The 22,141-nt window shown below is 40.2% G+C and overlaps 3 protein-coding genes across 4 annotated transcripts; 2 read left to right on the top strand and 1 right to left on the bottom strand.

Annotated features, from left to right (window-relative positions):
* Nucleotides 1-51: 51 nt before the first annotated feature.
* Nucleotides 52-3,856, top strand: glrx5 (glutaredoxin 5 homolog (S. cerevisiae)). Its single transcript, XM_056405210.1, has 2 exons — nt 52-477; nt 1,943-3,856. The coding sequence occupies exons 1-2, from the start codon at nt 180-182 to the stop codon at nt 2,113-2,115; spliced, it is 471 nt and encodes a 156-aa protein (XP_056261185.1). The 5' UTR covers nt 52-179; the 3' UTR covers nt 2,116-3,856.
* Nucleotides 3,853-13,921, bottom strand: ints9 (integrator complex subunit 9). The gene is made up of 17 exons (XM_056405208.1): nt 13,793-13,921; nt 13,243-13,370; nt 13,054-13,114; nt 12,816-12,878; nt 12,335-12,474; nt 12,092-12,178; nt 11,727-11,847; nt 11,125-11,259; nt 10,540-10,651; nt 10,143-10,323; nt 9,499-9,559; nt 8,536-8,707; nt 8,299-8,423; nt 6,915-7,082; nt 6,519-6,617; nt 6,286-6,423; nt 3,853-5,269 (listed from the first exon to the last, which is right to left on the bottom strand). Exons 1-17 carry the CDS (start codon nt 13,799-13,801, stop codon nt 5,093-5,095), a joined length of 1,977 nt encoding a protein of 658 aa, XP_056261183.1. The 5' UTR covers nt 13,802-13,921; the 3' UTR covers nt 3,853-5,092.
* Nucleotides 13,922-14,346: 425 nt separating this feature from the next.
* On the top strand, nt 14,347-21,870 carry pla2g7 (phospholipase A2, group VII (platelet-activating factor acetylhydrolase, plasma)). 2 transcript variants are annotated; one of them, XM_056405732.1, is made up of 11 exons: nt 14,347-14,731; nt 15,191-15,318; nt 15,756-15,906; nt 16,316-16,409; nt 16,513-16,581; nt 18,113-18,284; nt 18,654-18,767; nt 20,043-20,134; nt 20,305-20,475; nt 20,560-20,708; nt 20,862-21,870. In XM_056405732.1, the coding sequence occupies exons 1-11, from the start codon at nt 14,668-14,670 to the stop codon at nt 20,960-20,962; spliced, it is 1,305 nt and encodes a 434-aa protein (XP_056261707.1). In that variant the 5' UTR covers nt 14,347-14,667; the 3' UTR covers nt 20,963-21,870. The 2 variants fall into 2 exon arrangements, with proteins under 2 accessions (XP_056261707.1, XP_056261708.1); XM_056405733.1 differs by having other exon boundaries at nt 14,352-14,566; nt 20,862-21,867.
* Nucleotides 21,871-22,141: the final 271 nt, after the last annotated feature.

Genomic DNA, 22,141 nt, shown 5'->3' with positions numbered 1-22,141 from the left:
AATCAGATTAGATTTTGTTTTGCCGCATCTGTCCAATCGACGTTCAGGTCCCGCCCCTTCTCGCGAATGTGCGTGAAGTGTGTTGACTGACTGGTTTCACTCCGGCGTGTAGACAAGCAAGTTAGTCACTTTAGACGACATTTCTTCTATTTATATAAAGATATAACAAACCAAATATCATGAACAGCTTACTTAGATCTACTGCTCGGTGTCTGCGGTCTGGGGCAGCGGTCTTTCTCCCCAGACAAGCCGACGGTCGCGTGTTGTCGGCCCCGGCCCGGCTTCTGTGCGCGGCGGCGGATAACCAAAAAGACCTTGGTGAGATGGTGAAGAAGGACAAAGTGGTGGTGTTTATGAAGGGGACTCCGGCACAGCCCATGTGCGGCTTCAGTAACGCCGTGGTTCAGATCCTCCGGATGCACGGGGTGGACGACTACGCCGCGTACAACGTGTTGGATGACCAGGACCTCAGACAAGGTCAGTAAACTTCAGTGAACCCTCCACGACATGACAGCAACAAGTTTGTCACCTCAGTTTAACTTTTAACCAGACTTCTTAATAATAGATAAGTGGAAACATTGCTTATACTTGTGTTACCCTGTGTTTATGTCTTTAATAGCCCGTTAGTTGTCTTTCTATTACACCATTTAGCCCAATTGTTCTTATTCAAACAAAACATACTTATCAGCCCTTTGTCAACGGCTCTTACAAGGTATTTTTTGAGATTTCATGTTAGGTTTTTATCAGTGCTCTGCAGCAGGACCAGAGGGTGTGGTGCTTCAGGACAGACGTTACACCATCTTTTCCACCAACCTTTTGGCTATTCTAGCAAAACTTATATTCTACACCATATTTTGTCATGACAGGAGTCTCGTCTGTTTTAGACATGTTGAGGAACCAGGAAATGCTTTCTTCCAGTTACATCAGCACTGACCTTTTAATGAGATGTCAATAGAGGCTAATGTCGCAACAGCAGAGTAATGCCTAGTGTTGACATACAGTAAGGTGAGAAGGACAGACTGACTGAATAGGGTAGTTGGTTTTTCAGGGTTAAATTGGGGCAGATAATGCTATTTAATACGTTTAGAAAGAGCAGTACTACATTACGGCCACATTACAAGCCGTAAACAGTTAAATACCCCATGATGCTCGGTTGTAGTGCAGTTTGAGTCTCATTGTGTCCCTTTTATTTCCCAGGACTGTGGTTCATGGGGTCAGACGGGCAGGATGTTAATTGTAAGAGTGCCAAAAGCTAAGAATTTCCTAACAGTGAATGTAAAATGCCTAACTTTTCAAGGCAAGTGCTGTAACTGTTGTCAATACAGTTGTATAAAACCTCAGAAAGCATTTCACAGATGTATTACTAAAGGGGAACTCCAGGGATTAAGCATTGTGCTCTTAAAACATTTGGGGACTCACAACTGTTAAAGGCAAAGTATGTGAATAAGAGAATTTGTGGAGTACTATTTTAACAACACTTTATTATTAATATTTGGCAGTAAGTTTTAGTTTTAGTTTTCGACCAGCTCTGCTCACATTTAAAGGGGTAATCCTACTGTACAAGCTCTTATAAGGCAGCACACCCAGTCGGCACCATCCATCACACATAGTCTTCTAAATTTGGATGCTGTCATAATGTTATTTATTTCTAATATTAATCAAAAGAGGGCAGCTTAATATATGTTCACACAGGCTACAAAAAAGTACTTATTCAATCTAATGCTGAGCTTTATAAACTATTTATTTGTGGATTTGTCATTGCTGTAGGCGGAGTTTCTGTTATGATCTCTAACACTGCCAACGTCAACTACTCAATTCTTCTGTTTATAACATACAAACTACCCTTTCATCACTAGCTGCTGTTAAGATCTCCTCCAGTGATTCTTTATATTTGTTTTTGTGTACTTCAGTCTCTGACACTCATACCTTCCATCTCCTGCAGGAGTAAAGGACTTCTCCAACTGGCCCACGATCCCTCAGGTGTACTTCAATGGCGAGTTTGTGGGAGGCTGCGACATCTTGCTCCAGATGCACCAGAACGGAGATCTGGTGGACGAGTTAAAGAAGCTGGGTATCCATTCTGCAATGCTGGACGCTGAGAAAGAGTCCAAGTAGAGGACAAGCAGAAACTTCAAAACCGCTGAGGACACATTCATCAGGTTGAAGCCCCACTCAGATGATCGTATATGAATCAACTCTCTAGGCAGCCATGGGCAAAATTCACCCCGAGTGCAGCATAGACTTTAATCTTGGAAGAAAAACAGGGATTCCTACATTTTACTCACAATAAATCTGTACCATATTTCTCACCTTCTCTTTAAAGCTGCAATAACAATGTTTATTTCTGGCCACTTGGGTACAGCAGAAACAAATTGCCATCAAAACAGTAACATATTATCACCTTTTCAGAGAGATGCGGCAAACTTGTTAGCATTCTTTTCGAGTTCTGTTTCTGGCCACCTGATGAATGCAAGTCCAACATTCACTCCTTTCACTCTCTTTTCTAGCTCTGTTGTGGTCTCCACTAGATCCAGAGAAAATACATTTGCCCCTTTAGCTGCTAAATGCTTCGTTATGCTCACCAGCTAGTTGCTAACATTGCTGGTCTGGTGTTTGGTGCAGTGCATGTTTCATAGAAAACAGCTGCCTGAGGTACAAAATGTTTTTATGAGAGCTGTGAGAGTGAACCAAAACAGTAAAGTTGGAGACCAGAAAACCAAAACAATGAACTCAAAAGGCATTATAAAACTCCATAGAGGTGAGGGGAACTGCATTCTCTGACTTCATCATTAAAGATAAAACCCCTTTCCCATTACAGAGTTTTTTGATCCAAAATTATTATTGGTTTTAATATTTCCATATCACACAGTTTCTATCATATCTCCATTCACAAAATTCAGAATTTTATAATAAAAGATGTTGTAAAAGCCAAAATATTAACCATCCATATCAGTATAGTTGTTGGAATCACAAGCTTTTGGGGATAAATACAGCAATGAACATCTAACAATAACCCCACTGTTGTATAAACCTTTTCAGGGCTGGACTTTTACTGCCTAAGGGTCAGAGTGTCAGGTTCCCTACCCATGCTTTAATTGGTTTACATAAGAGTGCTGGTAACCTGCCCTTTATTATCCCTGCTACCTCTATTGTCAGCCCATTTTCTCAAGCAATTTATAACCCTGCTGAGGTCACACCAGGAAAAGATGTCATCACAAAAGAAACCTTCCTAATGCACTGCCTGTGAGTGGAAATACTGGAAGGAAGAACAAAGCGGGGACAATACATTTCAATATTGTCATATGTTAGGGATTGATAAAGCTGATGAGGGTTCATAATACTAAACCACACCACATATGAATTTGCTTTTGTAGTGAAGGTAACTACAGACATGGACCACACCTCACTGACCTCGTTACACACATGCACTGTCAGAATATCTTCGACGGAGCCAACAACTTTGTCCCCTTGTTGGTTCTTCCTGCCAGCAACTACATATAAAATGTGTTCCCTGTGTTTTAATGTCTACTACTGCTGAAAGGCAACAAACATACCACGATGACAGCACATCTGGACAAGCAGGAGCAGTTATATTTAAAGTTTGTTTGAATATGTTCATGTCTGGTATCCGTCACTGAAGGAAAAGTAGTGTTTTTTTGTCACTGAGCCTCTGAACGTCTGATCATTTACCAATCCCACAGTAGATGTTCCTCCTGCCGCACACAGTTGTATTATCAAAACTATGGTCATGTAGTACACTGTAAGATATTGTACATTAAAAGCATATTATTAAATGTATTTTAGCTGCATGTAAACCCTGTACCAATTAAATATTTTGACACAAATAACAAGCAAAGTGCATTTTCTTTAATTATTATAACCTCTAATATGTGGGATGACATGAAGGCAGTGACATCTCCACACACATTTTGTACAGGTCAAAGCAGAAAAACACATTATGTAAAGCAGACAGCTTTTTTTAAAAGCTGATCTATTGGCACAGTGACTGTGTGCACCATCAGCTGATGCATTAAATCTCTTATCTGCTCAGTGAATAGAGACGAGCACCTCAGGGAAACAGGCATTCAGGTTTTTTATCTACCACATGTAATTACCCAGATAAGAATGCCAAGTTCTGTATGTATTCAGACCGCCGTTTTAAAATACTAATCCAAAGTATAATTCTACGGCCATTGCTTATAACACCATATACCAAGCTACCTACCCAAAAGCCTCCATCCACAGTTTGATGGCTTCTTTCATGGCAGACATTTCGACCCGTCATGGCAGGAAAAGCACAGGTGTTACTGATAACATTAACCCTGTATTCAAGCTTCTCAATAAGTTACGACGGAGTGACAGCATGCACAGTACATGGACCCCGAAACCGAAGCGTCTCAACTGAATTTAGCCATCATTCATTTTGTTATTTAGACCTGTGCTGTGACGGGTCAAAATGCCTCCTGTGAGAATAACCTGTAATGGCTTTTTCAGTAGAGGTGCACACGAGAGAGCAGGTCCATTTTTGAAAAGCACAAACTGAAAATTTCATTCGGATAAAGCTGGGAACATTTTGCAGCCAATTAAAGCACAACTTTTACATCTGGATATTTCCAACATCTCGAACTGACAACATGAGATCTGGATTTAACTTGAAATTCAGAAACTGCAAATAACATTGTAGTTACTTCATTAAAAATGTATTATGGAAAATACAAATTACATGATAATAGAATTAAACCAGAGGAACTTGCTGTACATGGTTCTGTTGTGATTATTCTCATTTCCTCTTCTGGAAAAGCTCATGACTGATGATTTTCATTTGTCAAGATGATGAGGTTGCAGTGATGAAAGACTCACTGAGATGACGTCTAGCATTCTTTGAAAAATCTTTTAATACAAAATACTATTTTACAAAATATAACTGGACTTCAAAACAAAACTATTGTAAATTCTACAGTGTTAGGGGACAGTTGAGTTCACAGCTCTTTACCTCCCATCCTCATGTCCTCATGTTGTTTCTGTCCACAGTCCAGTAAAGCATGGACACTGTTAAAAACAAACCAAAGGAAGGGTTTGAAGAGGAATCAGGTCAGAGTTTCTGCAGGAAGCGGAGCACCAGGTCTCTCAGTGTGGTACGCAGCGGCTCGTTGTTGTCACAGACTATGTGCGTCCCGTCCTCCTCCAGCTGGATCAGTGTGTCCTCTGCCTGGAGGTGCAGGATGTGTCCGTCTGCCGTCTCCTCCACTTTCACCTCAGTGATTCCATGCTGCCAATGAGGAGATACACAATTAACTCTTCATACATGATGTCTTTTATTCTTGTCATTTTGCAAAATGGATGCCTACACAGGTGCTTGAACATGAACTGAGATTGAACAAAACTTTAAACTGCCTGTCTACATTTATATTTGTGAAGCAAAATCAAGTGGAAGATTGAGGGTATTTTCTAGTCAGTAGTAAAATCTGACATTACAGTTACTGCAGGAGCAAGTTTATGCATTTAATTAAAAAAAGTCTTTTAGTTTTATTTCTTTAAATCTGCCGTGAAATAAGTACTAATAACAGTAGTTGTGCCATTAGGAGACTCAGGGCTCCACTGGGAAAACTAAAGCTACAGGAAATTGCAGCCAATGACATGTAAATAACACAAATTAACTGTAACCTCTGGCTGTTACAGGCCACGTCCACACAACTACGTTTTACTTTTAAAACGCAACATTTTTGTTGGCATCCACACAACTTTTTTTTGTTTTTCGAGCACCTAAAACCAAGACGTTTGGAAACGCTGCTGGCCCCCTTTTAGTTTGAAAACTCCGGGGTTGTGCTGTAGTCTGGACAGGCAAAAATCGAAATGTTTGGAAACGATGAAGTAGACAGCGACAGTCGCTCCCTGATAGGGTCTCATCATCCTCGACTGACGGCGGTGAATGCGAAAGAATAACAAATTACAAGTCTCACTGACCTTGTTGTATTTGCTAGCGGCTGTTGTGCAGTTAAATTCTACAACTGCCTCAACACTACAGCTGCTCCTTGTTCGTGGTTTTTTCTGCAACTAATCAACTGCAGAGTAGGTGATCTGCTCCCTGTTTACACCTGCTCGCGCACGCCCAGTGTACGTGAATGGTCATGAACGTATGCGTTTTCAGGCGTGACAGTCTGGACGGAGATTGTTTCTGATATGGAGCTAAAATGGTCGTCTGGACGGAGATGTGAAAACGTAATAGTGTGGACGGAGCCACAAAAACAATCTTGAGGTTTCCACTGATGTCTGCAGATGTCACACCTTTTGTAATGTGGACAGGAAAGTTTCCAGGGGCACAGCTCCACTCAGCAGGGGTTTGGGGGCCAGCACCACAGGGGGCTCCTCCATCACTCGCTTTCTCTTCTTGCTGGGGGGCACTGGGGGGGGTTTGGGCACCGACTGGCAACATGACAGAAAAATATCAGTTGACTGGAGAGAGATCACACAACATGAATCATTCAAATAGATAGTTTGTGGTACAGATTCAGACTCACCTGAAGTGTGTGTTTGTTGTCCTTGGATTGTAGCACTGCAGACACGGTTGCCACGGAGACGCCGGGTTTAATCTCAGAGGGCACCAGGGAGTTGGCCAGCTAGGGAAAGGAGAATCAGACTTTCAGACATGAAAATTGGCCACCTGCTCTCTCTGACAGTAGTTTGAATATTTCCATAATGCATTTCAAGCTTCAATTCTGACAGCTTTTCATCCACCATGTCACTGTTTCCTGCAAACACACCAGAGGATTTAAAATATGAACTCACCATCTGTGTCTGAAGGTGCTGGTTTTATCTTTTATTCAACACTGACACCTGACTCCATTAAAGCCATTTTAACTAGACAAGTTGAAGAAGAATAAATTCATCTGAGTTACTGCTGTGATGTGACTCACCTCGGGCAGTATGTAGACGCGTTCGTAGCGGCGTCTGAAGGGCAGGTTGAGTACAGAGCAGCGTCTGTAGGGCATGGGAGGGGGCTGCAGCTCCAGCATCAGGTCAGAGCGGTGGGACTGGGTGAGCGGAGGCTGAGTGTACTGCTCTGGGCACACCACATGGAGGGGCTGCAAGGGGGGAGGTGGGGGAGGGGGCAGTGATGAACTCCTGTGAAGAATGCTTTGTCTTTCTTTGTGTCTCTGACCTCCAGCGGCTGCGAGCTGAGCTGCCTAACATTTACACAGCTTTTTACTCTGATAACTTCAGATCCAGACGTCAGATGACTGAAATCCTTCATCTGGTTAAAATATATTGCTGAAAACAACCGAGGTGTAAAAAGGGTATGTGGCTTAAAACTAGATAAGAGCGGTACCCTATTAAAATCACGTATTTCTCTAGGTTTGAGAATGCTGGAAACATTTGGGATAATGCAAATACACAACTGAAAAAATATATATAACATAGGTCTAGTGACTTTTAGACATGTTAAAGTGGAAAAGTTACACATTATAACTTCAATATGTGTTGAGATGTTTGTTATAAAAATGGTTGAGACTGTTGGTGAACTGTTGGAGTTAATCATAAAGAAGAAAAATGTAAAGTCAAGCTACACTTTTTATTTCATTTTGTAAAATGAAACACTGTATCATTATCATAACGATACATGAATTGAATACCCCTGCTTTAAAGCGATAGTCTGGAGAATTTCTTCTTGTTCAGGCTAACGGTAGAAAAAGAAAATGACTATCACTGACTAAGTAATGAAGGTTTTTGTAAATACTCAACACAAGAACAATACTGAGGTGATCTTGCATTCACTGTGACCTCCACATTAATTGGATCGGTGCATTTTCTGCTGCAGCACTGTTGTGCGTTCCCTCCTGCTCTGCCCTTAATGCCGGTCGAATACTGTTCAGTTGTTTTGTTTGTGACTCGCCAGTTAGCTTGTAAATTGTTTCCATTCTCCTGTTTCACCCACAGGACTGCTTCTGACTCAGCCATTATTTGCTTATTACACAATTCTCCTCTTCCCAGTGTTGCGTGTAAAAACAACCCATGAGAGCAGCCATCTCTCAGCTACACCATCACAGTGATTTTCCAGTCGTTATAATGTGTTTAACTCATCTTTAAAAGAAGAATTCCTATAAACTCCATTAGAAATCAATTTCATATCGCTGTAATCCATTTACTCTTTCAGTGTATATTGCTTGTAAAATGAGGAAACCTGTATTTATCCACTTATGTCTCTTATGACCCCTGTGATCAGTGGAGAACAAGTGTACAGTACATTTACCACATTCGTGAATGGGACGGTAACATGACAGTTAGGTGTTAACAGCATACCTGGACTTCCTTGAGCAGCTTTGATACTTGGTGAAAGTTGAGCCGTGTGTCAATGGGACAGTAGACACACTTCATAGCCAGCGGCTGGTAGGGAGCCAGGGCATCAAGGTACGAGAAGTCCGGCTCTGGTGACGAGAAAGAAAAAAGGCTTTTAGAAGCTTTGTAGTTACAGGATGACGTCCTCTCGTTCACGCCTAGTTGATGACACAGCAGTGTTTGTACGGCAGCTGTAGTTACCGGTAAAGATGATGGTGTTGAGGCTGGATTTGCCCCACAGCTCCATGAAGTGAACCACGTCCCCGAAGCGCAGAGAGGGATGACCGGTGAAAACCACACAGGGCTGACGGAACTCGCTGCTGAAGTCTCCGTGAATACTGGGGTAGTGCTTCAGCTTGTTGGTCTGGATCAGCTGAAACATCAACAACGCAGGAGATCAGTGAATGCAGAAGCAACAGTGATGTTGGCTTCTATCTTACAAACTTGTGAAACATGAAAAACAAGAGGCTCATCTAGTCATTGTTTTTCGGGCTAGCAGCAAAGTAGGAAACATCTTTAGGTCATGTGTGCAGAGTATTGAGTCCTGCCTGAACATAAATCACCATAATAAACAGGAGTGATGTGTACACACTCATTTATTGAAGATTGCTTGAAGTGGAAGGTGTGCAGGCGACTCTACTTTGTTGGCTTATGCTAAATCACTACAGGATCTTGTGCTGCTGTGCACGCCAACAGTGTCCAACAGAGAGTGTTAGGTTTTGTTCATTGTTACTTTCGTCCAAACTGCACACTGGACCAAATTTATTTAAAGTGGCTCCTGGTTATATTTCCCCCTGGGACATTTTTCTGAATTGAATGGCTCATCTGATAACAATGTCCTGTTTCAACAGAGTGTTTGATTGGTTCAAGGAATTTACTCACGCAGGATAATATCTCAAAATAAAGCCTCATTAATTGAAAATGCAAAAGAAAATGAACTTTCTGAATGTACTTGTTAAACAATGCTGTTGGTGGCAACAGGTGCTGCAAGTGATTTTGATTTATAACTGCATACGATTTGAGAAACCTACTCCAAGCTTTTACTGTGGTTTGAAGGGTGATGTCAGCGCTCCTTTTACTAGCTGACAATCAGGTTTTTCCGAAAATCCATTATCTCTGAAATGCAGCATTGTTCTTCAGAGATAGGAGAGACAACAGACTCACCTCTGCATGAGGGAACGGAGGCTCTGGAAGATACACCTTTGTTTGCTTGTTGTGACAAAGCCTGAAATTAGAAAAAAAAAAAAAAAAAAAAAAAAAAAAATGATAACCCTGATCAAAACATCCCAGAATGATCCTGTGGAGCGATGCTGCAATGCACCACATTGGCAGAAAAATCAGAAGCAGTAACAGAGTCAGTGACTCAGTTTTGCTGCAGTCAACATAAGTAGATGTTTGATCTCTCCAGCGACACCGACTTTTCTGTCACTGTTTTGATTGAACAATAAATCTCAAGCAGCCCGCGAGAGCAAGAGTCTTAACAGGGGGGCGAGCAATTCTAGTAACAAAATCAGACTTACAGACACTGATGTTTGTTTCCCTCAAAAGTTCAGTACAATTACGGCATTTACATTTACTCAGTTTTGTACATACTAGGGAAAACAAACGATGAATAACGAATAACTATTCTGCATGATACTGTACACACAACACATTTAGTGAATGATATTTCAGTGAATGTCTTCACCCACATTTTGCTAGAGAATGAAATACCAACTCAGACAAATCTGTATCTGTAACTGATGTTTGATTTTGTCTCCATCATCGTAACATTTCACAGATTTCTAGAATAAGAACATCCTGCTCACCACTCAGCAAAGATCTGAGAGAACTCCAGCGAGCTGTTGGCGACGGGTGAGATGAAGTAGAAGGGGGTGGTCCCCAGGCTGGCGCTCTCAATGAACTGGTACAGACACTCCAGCAGGTCATATATCACTCCTGAGGAGTAGCACGGGACCAGCACGTTGCCTCCCGCACGAATGGTCATGGCTGCAGGTAAAGACAAATAATAAATACTTAAAAACATTAAACTATGACTGCACACACTGCCATTCCTCAATCAATTAAACAGTGTTTATGGGGATACTTTAACCTGAAAGTATTTATCATTTATTTACACTTACGTCCAAAACAACAGACATTTAACAATATGAAATGTATCTTCATACTGAACTGATTACATCTATTCTGTACATTTTAACCTACCCAGGTTACTACAGAATTCTCCCAGCATGCCGTCTGGGTTGGCTGTGGGCATCTGTGTAAGGCCTGTCAGAATAAGAACATCACTGTTCTTCAGGGAGCTTTGGTCCATCGGCTGAGAGAAGAGAAGAAGAGATACTTTAAATTATGACCCGACCTGTGAAAGAGCAGCTTTGTAAACTAAACTATCCAGTAAGACGTTCACACACATCTCATCTCAGTGGAACTGGAAATTTCTAATTTCCTCTGGTTGTAATTTATTCTCTATATATCACGACGGAACGAAACAAGTATTGGCCAAAGCATATTCACTACTTCCTGCTGACAGTCCTACAATGCAACGTATAGATGCAAATTTTACTGCTGTAGTTGTGAATGACTGAAAGAGGGTGGACACTAAATTAACTCTAAATTACTGAAACAAGAATCTAGCAAATATGTTTTCCATTTGTTTACAGTGTATGTGTTTTAATGTGAAATTAACAGAACGTGTATGCCATACTTTCGCAAAGATTTCATAAAATAATCACTGACAAAAACTGATGATTAAAAACTGAAACACACATGGAGAGCTGACCGTTGACCTACCTGTGGGTGTGTAGTGAGGAGGGATGAACCCGACACATAGGACACTTTCTCGTGATGTGACTGAATGATCCAGTTGGAGCTGCCCAACGAGTAGCCAGAACTTAAAGGGGAGATCTGTACAGCTCCAAACAACTCCTGCAGAAGAAGAGGTCATCACCACGGGAACACACAAATACAGAAAAACAGAAAGAGGACACATACAGCTATTTCAGTCGTGTAAACAAACATATTCCTGTGCTCAAAGCGTGAAAAATGCCTTGCATGCGAAAAATATAAAGATTCTTTCTAATATGCAAATAAATAATAAAAAAAAAAACCACACTCTTTTCTCTTTGATTTTTATGTTCTGAGAGTTTTGAGTGTTACTTAAAAAAAGAAGCACACCAAGAACTACATTTACTTTTTAACTGAGTCTCTCTTATCAAGACTAATGTTTGGTAATGCGTATTTTCTATGTTACCCCCAAAGCTCTAATAATAATAGTAGATACTGTCTGACCTGATGGGCTACATTAATTGAACACTATACTCTTGTTTTATTATTCTCCATGTCAGTATTAGTGTTTGCCTGTACAGAGTGTGTAGGACAAAAGAAGTTCTTACCACTTTCTGTGAATAACCCACAAGTTGCACTTTACTGAGGGCAGAGTTCACTTCCTGTATACTGTAGCATCGCTTCCATGTCCACACCTCCACCGCATCCTTCAGCGGGCCTGGGAGCATCCTAATACAACAGCATTAATTATATATTTGTACTTCATAGTATTAAGTTAAATGCATCTGTTGAAAAGTAGCTGAAAGTAAAATGACACAGTGTGATAAAAATGTACAAATGAAATCAAGTAAATAAACACAGAAGTAGGTGATTTTGTTTTTGTGTCAAATTTTTTTGTTCTAAAATATTTTCCAAATCACAAACAGAACATTTGTACTTGACTCTTCTTTTTGTAGTTAATTTGTACACCTACCTTTGTAATTCCTTATTTTTCCAGCAGGTGGCAGACTGGGCTTTGGGAACTCTCTCCATGAAGTTCACCAACTCTTCCATCAGCAGTCTGAGCGAAGAACAGCAAGAAACAGCATTTCTTAAATATCTGAAACCCCAACCGCTGTCTTTTGGTTCCAGATATGACATTTATTTTGCAGACCTTGCATCCATTATTCTTCAAACCAAAACACAGTGGTTCAGACCTCTGGATATGTGTCCTTACCTGCCGATCTGCAAGGTGGGTTCTGTTGCATACACCGTCCCTGTGAAGCCTGTGCGTTCAGTGATGTAGGGCAGGGCCATCATGCAGTGGTAGTTGGATATCAGGATGACATCAATGGTAGACAGATCCAGCAGTTCTCTCTGCGGTTGATATAAACGGGAATGTTTAGTAATTTAGACTAAATATGTGTTACTACATCAAGTATAGCATTTATTATTATTATTCACATTTTATCTGCAGCTCATGGAAGTGAAAAACAACTATAGCAGTCACACTTTCTTTATCATAGTGATTAATATCATAGAGAATAATGTAATTTCTCAAAGCCTTTAAAATCAAACTGTCTGATGAACACAACTTTAAACTATCTTTTGTCAGGCTTTGATTCGCTCCCCAATTCATGTCAGCATTACACTGTAATTTCCTGCAGTAAAATCATGAATTTGTCACATTTGAGTGATGTAGAGGTAGGGTTTCCAACCTCAGGAAGACAGAACTCTGGCTGCGAGTCCACAAACACCCTTCCTGCACACTCCTTCAGCTCCTGGACAGATGGAAAGAAAGTTTGTGTACTTTTGTGGGCCATCATTATAGACAAATCTTAATACATTTAAACTTTACAGACATAGATAGAGAGAGAAACGACTCCAGGTGGTCTCACATACAGATAGAGGTTCAATACTCAGTGAATCAAATACACGAAAAACAGCTTCTCATACCTTCTCCAAGTTTACTGCTCCATCCTTGGAGACCCAGCCAGGCAGCTTGGAGAGTCTAGGGCTGAATAGGACAAAAACTAAATATTCAGAATGATTCAGAGCAGTGGCAAGTGTATCACTCAAAAATGTCTAAATAATGACACTTTAAATGAATGAATAAAAACACTACTGCTGATGCCAGTGACTCACCTGTGCACAAGAGGAAGGGGCAAGAAGTTGAGGACTGAAGTGGTGTCAAGCCCACAGTCCAGCATGATGGTGGTGGATTTGAATTTGAGGACATTGCAAGGCAATGTAGGATGACCAGACAGACAGTACTGCAAGAGGGAAGACACACAGTCAGAAACACGCATGTGGAAGAAAAATCTGATGTGCCAACACAGACAGACACAGTAGAAGCAGCATAAAAACGACATTATAGTAAGTACAGTGGAGAGATGGTGCCAGCCTGCGCGTATGTTTGCTGTATCAGTATAAAAAGAAAATTGCTAACTTTATTTTCATGGATCAACAAATTGACTCAGTAATTTTCTTTCACTGGGGACTGCATACAGAGGCTTAAACAGTTTACCCAGCCTTGCTGTTAGCTGACTTGTTAGCCCCAGCGAATGAGACAGGGAGCTATTAGCTGCCAAGCTAACAGAGTTAGCCAGAACTAGGTGCCTTGAACGATTTGCTAAAATGCTTTAATTGTCACTAAGGGTTGGTTTGGCTCTTTACTGTTGCGTTGTTTACTCACCAATTTCATTTTAATACAAATAACGACGGATAAATGTGTTTATGATAGTCAGCTTTTCCAAGATCGCATCCTTGCACACTGTGTTTGTCTCTCCGCTCGCTGTGTTTTTCTGACGTTTGTCCTCTACCGCCCCCTACAGAGGTGGAGAGGAACTTTACTCATATTTAACATACAGGCAGGTCAGAGGCACCAAACACTGAGAAAAATAGCACGTATTTGGTTATTTGTAACTGTCCTGAAAATAGGATTTTGCATGACAAAATAGTAAACAAAATATCGATTGAAGTGTCGATAATTGTCGAAAACAAATGCACGTGCCCATACACAGCAAGACTGTCTATCAGGTTCGCTGACTAACCAGAGCCGTACATAGATGAGTTCATCTAGTGTTACGAGGAACTTTGGATACCTGACGTAGAGATGCCTAAAGTGTACTTATGACCATAATATGAGCTTGGCGGGCTATCTTTAACCTTTATCGTACATATGTTGTATGAACGCGTGTTAAGTTTAAGTTGGGGGACGTTTTTAGGCAGCTCGAGGCAAGGCGACTACTACAGGACGGCGTAGTAACCAAACACTTTCCATCAGCGGCTCTGGTTTAGCCCCCTCCTATGCTAGTAGTGGCGAGCTAACACCAACTGTACCGACCTCTCAACCACTCCCCGGTGACTCACACCGGTACATTTATCTCGAGAAAGTGACATTAGTTACGTGGTAATATTGCGAAACTGATGTAGTAACACTGGCAGACCAAGTACTTCTGTATCTCCGGTAGGCCCTGTCTTTTGTTAAATTGTTACAACAGTGTTCTTGTGGCTAACAGCTAACCAGGAGATACCCAGTTAGCTCGCTTTTTGAAACTACTGAGGTCGATGTTTTCTCATGGAGGATTTGTACAGTTATTAGTCAAGAGGATTTACGAGTGGGGGAGGACAGGTAGGGGTTTTAATGCCACGTTTTTAATTGACAGTGCAAACACAATAATTTCCTAAACAGCCGTAGTTAGTAGAAAATAGCTGTGACGAATGGTTGTTGACAGAAGTTGTGAACCCCGTTACGCACTCAGGTACATCTGGTGAAGTTAGTTACACCTGATGAAAATTACTGCTGAGTCATTTTCGTTTTGCCTTCTATAAAGGAAACAATCGTACAAACTGGAACAGTAACAATGAATAGTATATTATTAATCATGTACAGGTTAAAAGGAAAAAAAGCCGTGTTCATAATTTGCTGAAATTCACAGCTGGAATTCAGTAATTGGTGTCATCATTTTATCTGTGCATTAATCTCAGTTCCACAGTTGTTTTTTTGTTAAGTCATGTTATGTCTATCATGACTGTCATCCTTGCCAGGACATCGTTATTGCTTCCTCATACGCGTCTCTTTATTCTACAGAGCAGAAGAGGTACACGCTCAGTTTCTTCACCATGGGGAACACCTGCAGTAACCAACTTGGGATCCCTCCAGCCAAGGGCCCCAATGCTGTGGGATGCACTGACTTCATGATGGACCACACTGCACAGGTAGAGTTTGAACCACTTTTATGATATTCTAGCTTCTATCTGCTTCTTGTAAATAATATGACAAACTAGGGATACATCAGAAATGTGATGTGATCACCTGGAGATCATGACCATGATGGACTGAGGCAATGTTAAGTCATGTTGCATGAGAATGGACAAAGACAGCACGTCTAGGTATATCTTTGTAAAATCAATGATTACAGTTTGGTTAGCTGCTGGAAAACCTGTTCAGTCTGCAGCAATGATACGTTAATAATCAATTCCATTATGACATTCACTGGTCATTCTTCCTGCATTTCAACAAGAGTTACAAAGTTCAACATGGCCAAGTATCTGTACACAAGAAATGCAACTACATACATTGCATGAACAAGATATTTGTGACGTACATTTCAGTAAACAATAGTTGCCTAATCGTGTGAACTTCTTGCCAACAGGGCAGCTTCTTCCGGCTTTACTATCCTTGTCAAGAGACTGAAAAAGCAGAAAAACCAGATTGGGTCCCATGCAGGGAGTATTTTAACGGTCTGGCAGACTTCATGAAAATCAACAGAACTCTCAGTGAAAGGATTTTCAACTACCTCTTTGGTAATTTGACTTCAATTAGTAAATTGTGGAACATTTCAAATTACAAATATGCTGGTTAAACTGGCCTTTCCAGACCGTATTAGTGTTTTTGCATGTTTTTGTTCATTTATGACAAATTATAGCCTGATCAGAATATTTCCAATTACACTGCAGTGTAAGTGTCATTTCTGTACAGTGTGAACATCAGCTCAGAAACTTATTTTGTCATGTGATTTTTATTTTTGTCAAAGTTATTATTGCACAGTAATCCAGGGAAGACTTTTTAAATCAGTTTAACTACTTTGCCAAGCAACAAGAATTTAACTTTGACAACAGTGATGGCAGAAATGATGTTTATTATCATTAGAAATGACCTATTTTTCTGGTGTTGTGCTTAAGAAAGCTTGTTTTTATCATTTGTTTATTCCAGGTTCCTTTAAGATCCCAGCCCACCTGGATGCTCCATTCAAATCAAATGTAAAATGTCCACTAGTTATCTTCTCCCATGGCCTGGGAGCCTTTAGGTACACAACTATGTGTTTCTGATACTGCTGTAGTATGAATTGGAAGTTCTGCTCACCTGCCTTCTGTGAAAGGTGTAATTGACATGTCCTTGTTGTTTCTTAGGACTTTATATTCAGCTATATGTGCAGAACTGGCCTCTCAGGGTTTCATTGTGGCGTCTGTTGAACACAGGTAACTGAACAAGATTTAATCACATACACTTTTGGATGGGGTGTTATCTTCATGTTCACTTCAGTTCAGTTTCGATTTTATTTGTCCCCCGAGGGGGGATTGCAGCAAGACATAAATACAAAACACAGTTGAAAATACCGCTACAAGACAATAACGATTAACAATTAATGAACTACAAACAAACTTTGAATAAAGTGCTCATTTGCAGTAAAGTCCAGAGTGCTGGGTTTAAGTCAGTACTCATTGAATTAAAAAACAAAAGAAGCTTCTTTAAGTACATAAATCAGGATTGAAGGACAGCTGTACAGCAGTTATTCAAACAGATGTATTGCTCTAAGTTATGTGTAGAATCTTGAGGTGTTTTAACTATATTCTTCTGCAGGCTGATAATATATACACTGAAAAAACTAAAGAATAAGGCTGTGTGTCAGTTGGAGGAGATTGTAGTTGAATGTTAGCCAAGCCATCAGTAACAGAGAGCAGTCTCCTCTGCAAGCGGCTGTCTGTTTATCAGTGTGAGTAGGAGTGGAAAGGGTGCTCAGACAATGGTACGAACCAGGTCATCACATTTCTTTTCAGTATAGAGACAAGGGGACCATATGGAGATGAACATAATGGCCTCAGTTAGACTGTCACTCATGTCAGTCGACGCAACATTTCACTGAATTTTAGCAACTGGTTAAAGGCTAAAGCCACAGAGAAAAGCATGTGACCTGGTTTATAGCTGTGACATGAGACACACTTTGTTTCACATGTCTGCAGTGATGGCCAGAGGTCAGTCCAGTCACTCAGCCAGTGCTGCTTTTGTCACAGCAGCATATTAGTTTGTTTAGTTTCTGACCATAAACAAGTCAAAATAGTCGTAAAGAAAAAAAAAAGCCCTTTTTACTGCCACGTCTATTATGAGCTTCAGCAACAGGTCATTTGCTTTGGCAGCAAGTCAGAGCAAGGATAACACAAAGTTGGCAGCTAAACTGCACTCTGTGCTTGAGTGTGTTAGTTTGTGTGCGAGATGAGTTCAGATAATTTTCATGGAACCATTTTTCTTATCTACTATGAAGCCTGTGCTAAAACCCCAGTATTTCCTGTTTAAATAGAGGAAGTTATTAATCTCTAGGGTTGCAACTAACGATTATTTATATTACTGATGTCTGCAGATTACCTTCCTGATTAATGATTTTGTCCATGATATGTTGAAAAAGTTGTCACAGTGTGATGTTTTCAGTTTGCTTGTTTTTAATTGACTAATAGTTGAAAACTTCAAGATATTCAGTTTATTATTTATAATCGTATGTTAGTCTGTGATTCATTTTCCTTCAATCAACTAATTGATAAATCGACTTATTGTTGCTGTTCTATAAATCTGCCATTTTTTGTTTAAGCTTTGGACTCAATTTTGACCAAAGAGAAACTTCCAAACAGATCCAAATAATAATAAAAAAAAAAAAAAACAATATTATTTTTGCCTCTTGTTTGATTCTTTCCCTTTGAATCACAATTTTGTGACATTGTCTTTTCCTCTTTAATCCAGGGACCAGTCAGCCTCAGCAACGTTTTATTTCTGCGAGAAGAGTGAGTCAGAGAAAGCAAATAAGAATGTGGCTAAAACATCAGCCGCAGCCCATGGCAACCTGGTGAAGGAGTGGATGTACTACAGGATTCTGCAGCAGGGAGAGAGTGAATTCCCCCTCAGAAATAAACAGGTAACAAGTGATTAAAAAGTAAATCCAGTGATATACTAGAGTCACTGTATAAAGGGGAGGCGGAGGAATGATTCTTCTTTCATCACTGTGGGTTTAGTATTGACAGCAGCTCAATTGCACAATGTCTGAATTTTATACTGAGTAAGTCATACATAGCCTGACGTTGAACCACATCCTTTTTTGTTCACTGTATTTTCTAATCCTTTATCTGAACTGTCCCTGGTTTCAGCTTTTTTCTGCTTTAATCTTGGCGTCAGTCCAACTGTCTTTACTGTTTTTTTGAATTTCAAACACCTGATTGAGTGAGTTTTGAAACATTTGGTTTGTGCGTTTTCCTTTTCTCCTCGTGTGTGAATCTTTCTCTCCCAGGTGAAACAGAGAGCAGATGAATGCATCCTGGCACTGGATAAACTCACTAAAATCAACTCAGGGATACAAGTGCAAAATGTTTTGCAAACTCAGTTTGACTGGGCGACGCTGAAGGTAATCTTTTCATCAACTTTGAGTTTTTAGTCATAGAGAGAGGACACAAGTATCAACAGAGCAGCAGGATACAATATTTAGTGACAGCTGAAACCAAGGAAATGTAGACATTTCTGTTTTTTTCAACAGAAACTAGTGTGATGAACAGGAGCAAGTGAGCAGCGTTATAAGACTGCAGCAAATGTCTAAGTACACAGGAAGGATAAAAAATATTATTGGAGCAAACAGAATTGGTAGAAATGTTTCAAAAACTAGTGTACAGGGTTATTGTGGTGTTCCTCACAAGACACAAGAAAACAGGAAATCAATGATCCAGTCCAGTCTAATCTTTCCAGGTGTGTAACGTCACCAAGTTAAGGGGAAATTCCAAAAATGACAAAATCTTGGCTTAAGAAAACTTGAGAACTTTGAGTATAGAAATGGATCAAAAATCTGTTTCCTTTGCAGTAACTGAATATCAGTAAGATAAAGACTGTACAACCTAAAATATTTCCACTCTCGCTTTTTAAGTAAATCTTTCGGTACTTTGAACACATACATCCTTTGACCTATTTTCACATATATAGACTTATTAAGTATCAATGACTACCATTTAAATTTGCTTATGAACTTATTCATTGTAAAGTGACTCCTGTAAGAAAGCTTTGAGAAACACAAGACAGTCAACACTTAAAAAACTGTTGTCACTGAGATGGAGGGGATTTGTTGACATGACATCAAAATAGGCGCAGTCAGGACGCCACATTGGTCCTTTCACAGCAGCCTTATGTTTTTATATAAGTCTTCAGTTGAAGACATTGGAGTAGTTCTAATATCGTTTCTATTCAGTAACATTCAGGTCAAATAATAGTAGTAGAGTAACGTGGTGATGCTTCCTGATCATAGTGAGTGAGATGTGGCCTGGTGTGGAAGGGTCCTTTGGATAAGTCTGGCAGTATTTTATATTGCTGTTGTTGTTGTTATCAACAAATATGAAAAGACCGAAACCAACAATAAACAAGTTAGTCTCAAAGTTCCTTCTTTAGCTAAAACAGCTGGGCACCGTAGCAACAGTTTCTCAGTAGAAGTGAGGTGTCGGATACAGACAATACGTTTTAGTAGAATTAATTGTTGGTTTTTCGTCTTTCCATGTGATTTGTTTACAAGGAAAACATAGAATATCACCGGATTCATTCTTTCAGCTGTGATTTGATGGCAGAACCTGAAGCTGACATGGTTCCAAGGAAACATTAATGTTGTGCTAATCACTCGCTCCCTTCCTCTCTTGGCCAACAGAACTCCATGGATCTGTGCAGGGTAGCAGTGATGGGGCATTCCTTTGGGGGAGCAACAGTGATTGAAGCTCTGTGCAAAGAGGTTAACTTTAAGTATGTAGATTTACAAAGTACATCCAAGTCTCCTCCATCTTCATGTGTTTTTATTCTGAAGAGGCATAAAAACGAAACAATAGCCAATCTTAGATCTGGATATTGAAGTGATGTGCGTCCTTGTGTTTTTTTTTTAAATTTTGTAATAACTTTCTCAACTCTGAAATCAGGTGTGGCATAGCGCTGGACGCCTGGATGTTTCCTTTAGATGATGAGATATTTCCTCAAGTGAAGCAGCCGATCTTATTCATCAACTCAGAGAAGTTCCAGTGGGCGGGGAACATCAGCCGCATGAGGAAGCTGGACTCGGCCATCATACAGAGGAAAATGATCACTATCAGGTATCACGGACGGAGCTGAAGTTGCTTGCAAACAGAGCTGTGACTCTTTTCTCTGACTTAATGGTGATGTGATTTTTCCTCCAGAGGCACAGTGCACCAGAGTTTCCCAGACTTCACCTTCCTGACGGGCAACTGGATTGGTAAACTGATGAAGCTGAAGGGAGAGATCAACCCAGAGATCGCCTTAGACCTCTCCAACAGAGCAACACTAGCCTTTCTGCAGCGCCACCTTGGTATGAAAAATGACAAGCTCACAATCTTTGTTGATTATTTCTAGTATCACGTTACGTCTGAATCATTTTTTACACACAAGGAGAAATGCACATTTTTAAATTAATGTTTTGCTGAAATTCTGAATGAAGCTAAAAACCATCTGGTGTTTGCAGGTCTGGAGAAGAACTTTAATGAGTGGGACCCTCTGATTGATGGGCAGGATGAAAACCTCATCCCAGGTACTAATGTTACTGTGCTTCAGTCTGCCATCTGAACAGTAGAAGAGCCTGGTACTACCTGGACATCAGCTTGAACCATCTTGTCTTTTGTGTGGGAGCCAGTGGAATGGTCCCAAAATGCCAAGCCAGGCCTACTTGGCATTTCACACATTATATTTCAAAATGGACAAAGGAAAACATTTTGGAGTAGTAATGGAGAGGAAAGCCGATCTCTACCTCATCAGCAGGAAGGATTTGTTTTTCTTGACAGGTGACACACTCAGTGTAGCAGTATATGTTTCATGAAGCCTGAATGTTGCACACGAGCAGCTCACACTGTTGGTGAAATCTTTATTACCAGCAATTTCTTAGAGAAATGCTTTTAATCTTCGAGTGTATATAAAGCCAAATGACAAATGTTATTTTATGAAAATACTGTACGTCTCTGTAGACATAGGGGCCTTCCAGAGACAAGCTACTCTATGATTGCAGTGTGATTATGTGATGAGGCCTAAAATGAATCATGTGGGATGGGTATGGATTAAAAAAAAAGAAAAAAAGATTGACGACTCATATGATCTTAGATAATTAATATATCCCAAATCTGCAGAAAACTATATCTATCCATCCTGATTCAACGAACGACAGCTGCAAGTCAATCAGCATCATAAATCATCAAAAACACTAAAAGGTTGCACGATGAAAACCTGCCTGAACTCACGGTACTGTTCATCCTGGGCAAACAGCCTTCTACTTTTACACACTTACTGTCTGATATCTGCATTTGTACACAGCAGAAATCCAATAAATCTGGTTTGTATACAAAAATCGTTGTGTCCTCTAAGTGGCTCAGTCTTCCATGTTTTCTTAATCAGTTTTTAAAGCCTTAATGCAAGACGCTTAGAAAATGTTCTAAAGCTAAAATTAAAGCTTTGTGAATGATGCGCTTACATCTAATCCAGAGGTCCATTACCAAATTGTGGTGATTGAGTCAGACATTAAATGTTGATGCATTTTGACTTCAGCTAAGTACAATCATAATTTGTTTTAGAGCTGTGAAAAATTTTATTACATTTTGAAATTACCAGAAAAATAAAATAGTTATTTGTAGCAATTAAAGATCTTTAGAGTCTCTCTTCTGATTGGCTAAGGTGACTGGAGCTCCAGAGAGATGTAACACTACATTGAGAAGGTTTTTGGTGCTTAAAACCACAAAAATATCTTCTTATGGATCA

Source organism: Seriola aureovittata, chromosome 19, assembly GCF_021018895.1.
Source record: "Seriola aureovittata isolate HTS-2021-v1 ecotype China chromosome 19, ASM2101889v1, whole genome shotgun sequence".
NCBI classification, from domain to species: Eukaryota; Metazoa; Chordata; class Actinopteri; order Carangiformes; family Carangidae; genus Seriola; species Seriola aureovittata.
This window is presented reverse-complemented; position numbering and strand designations above follow the sequence as displayed.

Coding starts and splice junctions, on each gene's coding strand:
- pla2g7 (XM_056405732.1), top strand. CDS start 14,668: ATGTTTTCTCATGGAGGATTTGTACAGTTATTAGTCAAGAGGATTTAC. Junction 16,582..18,112: donor GTGGCGTCTGTTGAACACAG/GTAACTGAACAA, acceptor TCTTTAATCCAG/GGACCAGTCAGCCTCAGCAA. Junction 18,285..18,653: donor TCCCCCTCAGAAATAAACAG/GTAACAAGTGAT, acceptor TTTCTCTCCCAG/GTGAAACAGAGAGCAGATGA.
- glrx5 (XM_056405210.1), top strand. CDS start 180: ATGAACAGCTTACTTAGATCTACTGCTCGGTGTCTGCGGTCTGGGGCA. Junction 478..1,942: donor TGACCAGGACCTCAGACAAG/GTCAGTAAACTT, acceptor CATCTCCTGCAG/GAGTAAAGGACTTCTCCAAC.
- ints9 (XM_056405208.1), bottom strand. Junction 10,652..11,124: donor TCCTCACTACACACCCACAG/GTAGGTCAACGG, acceptor CTCTTCTCTCAG/CCGATGGACCAAAGCTCCCT. Junction 10,324..10,539: donor AGAATTCTGTAGTAACCTGG/GTAGGTTAAAAT, acceptor CTTTACCTGCAG/CCATGACCATTCGTGCGGGA.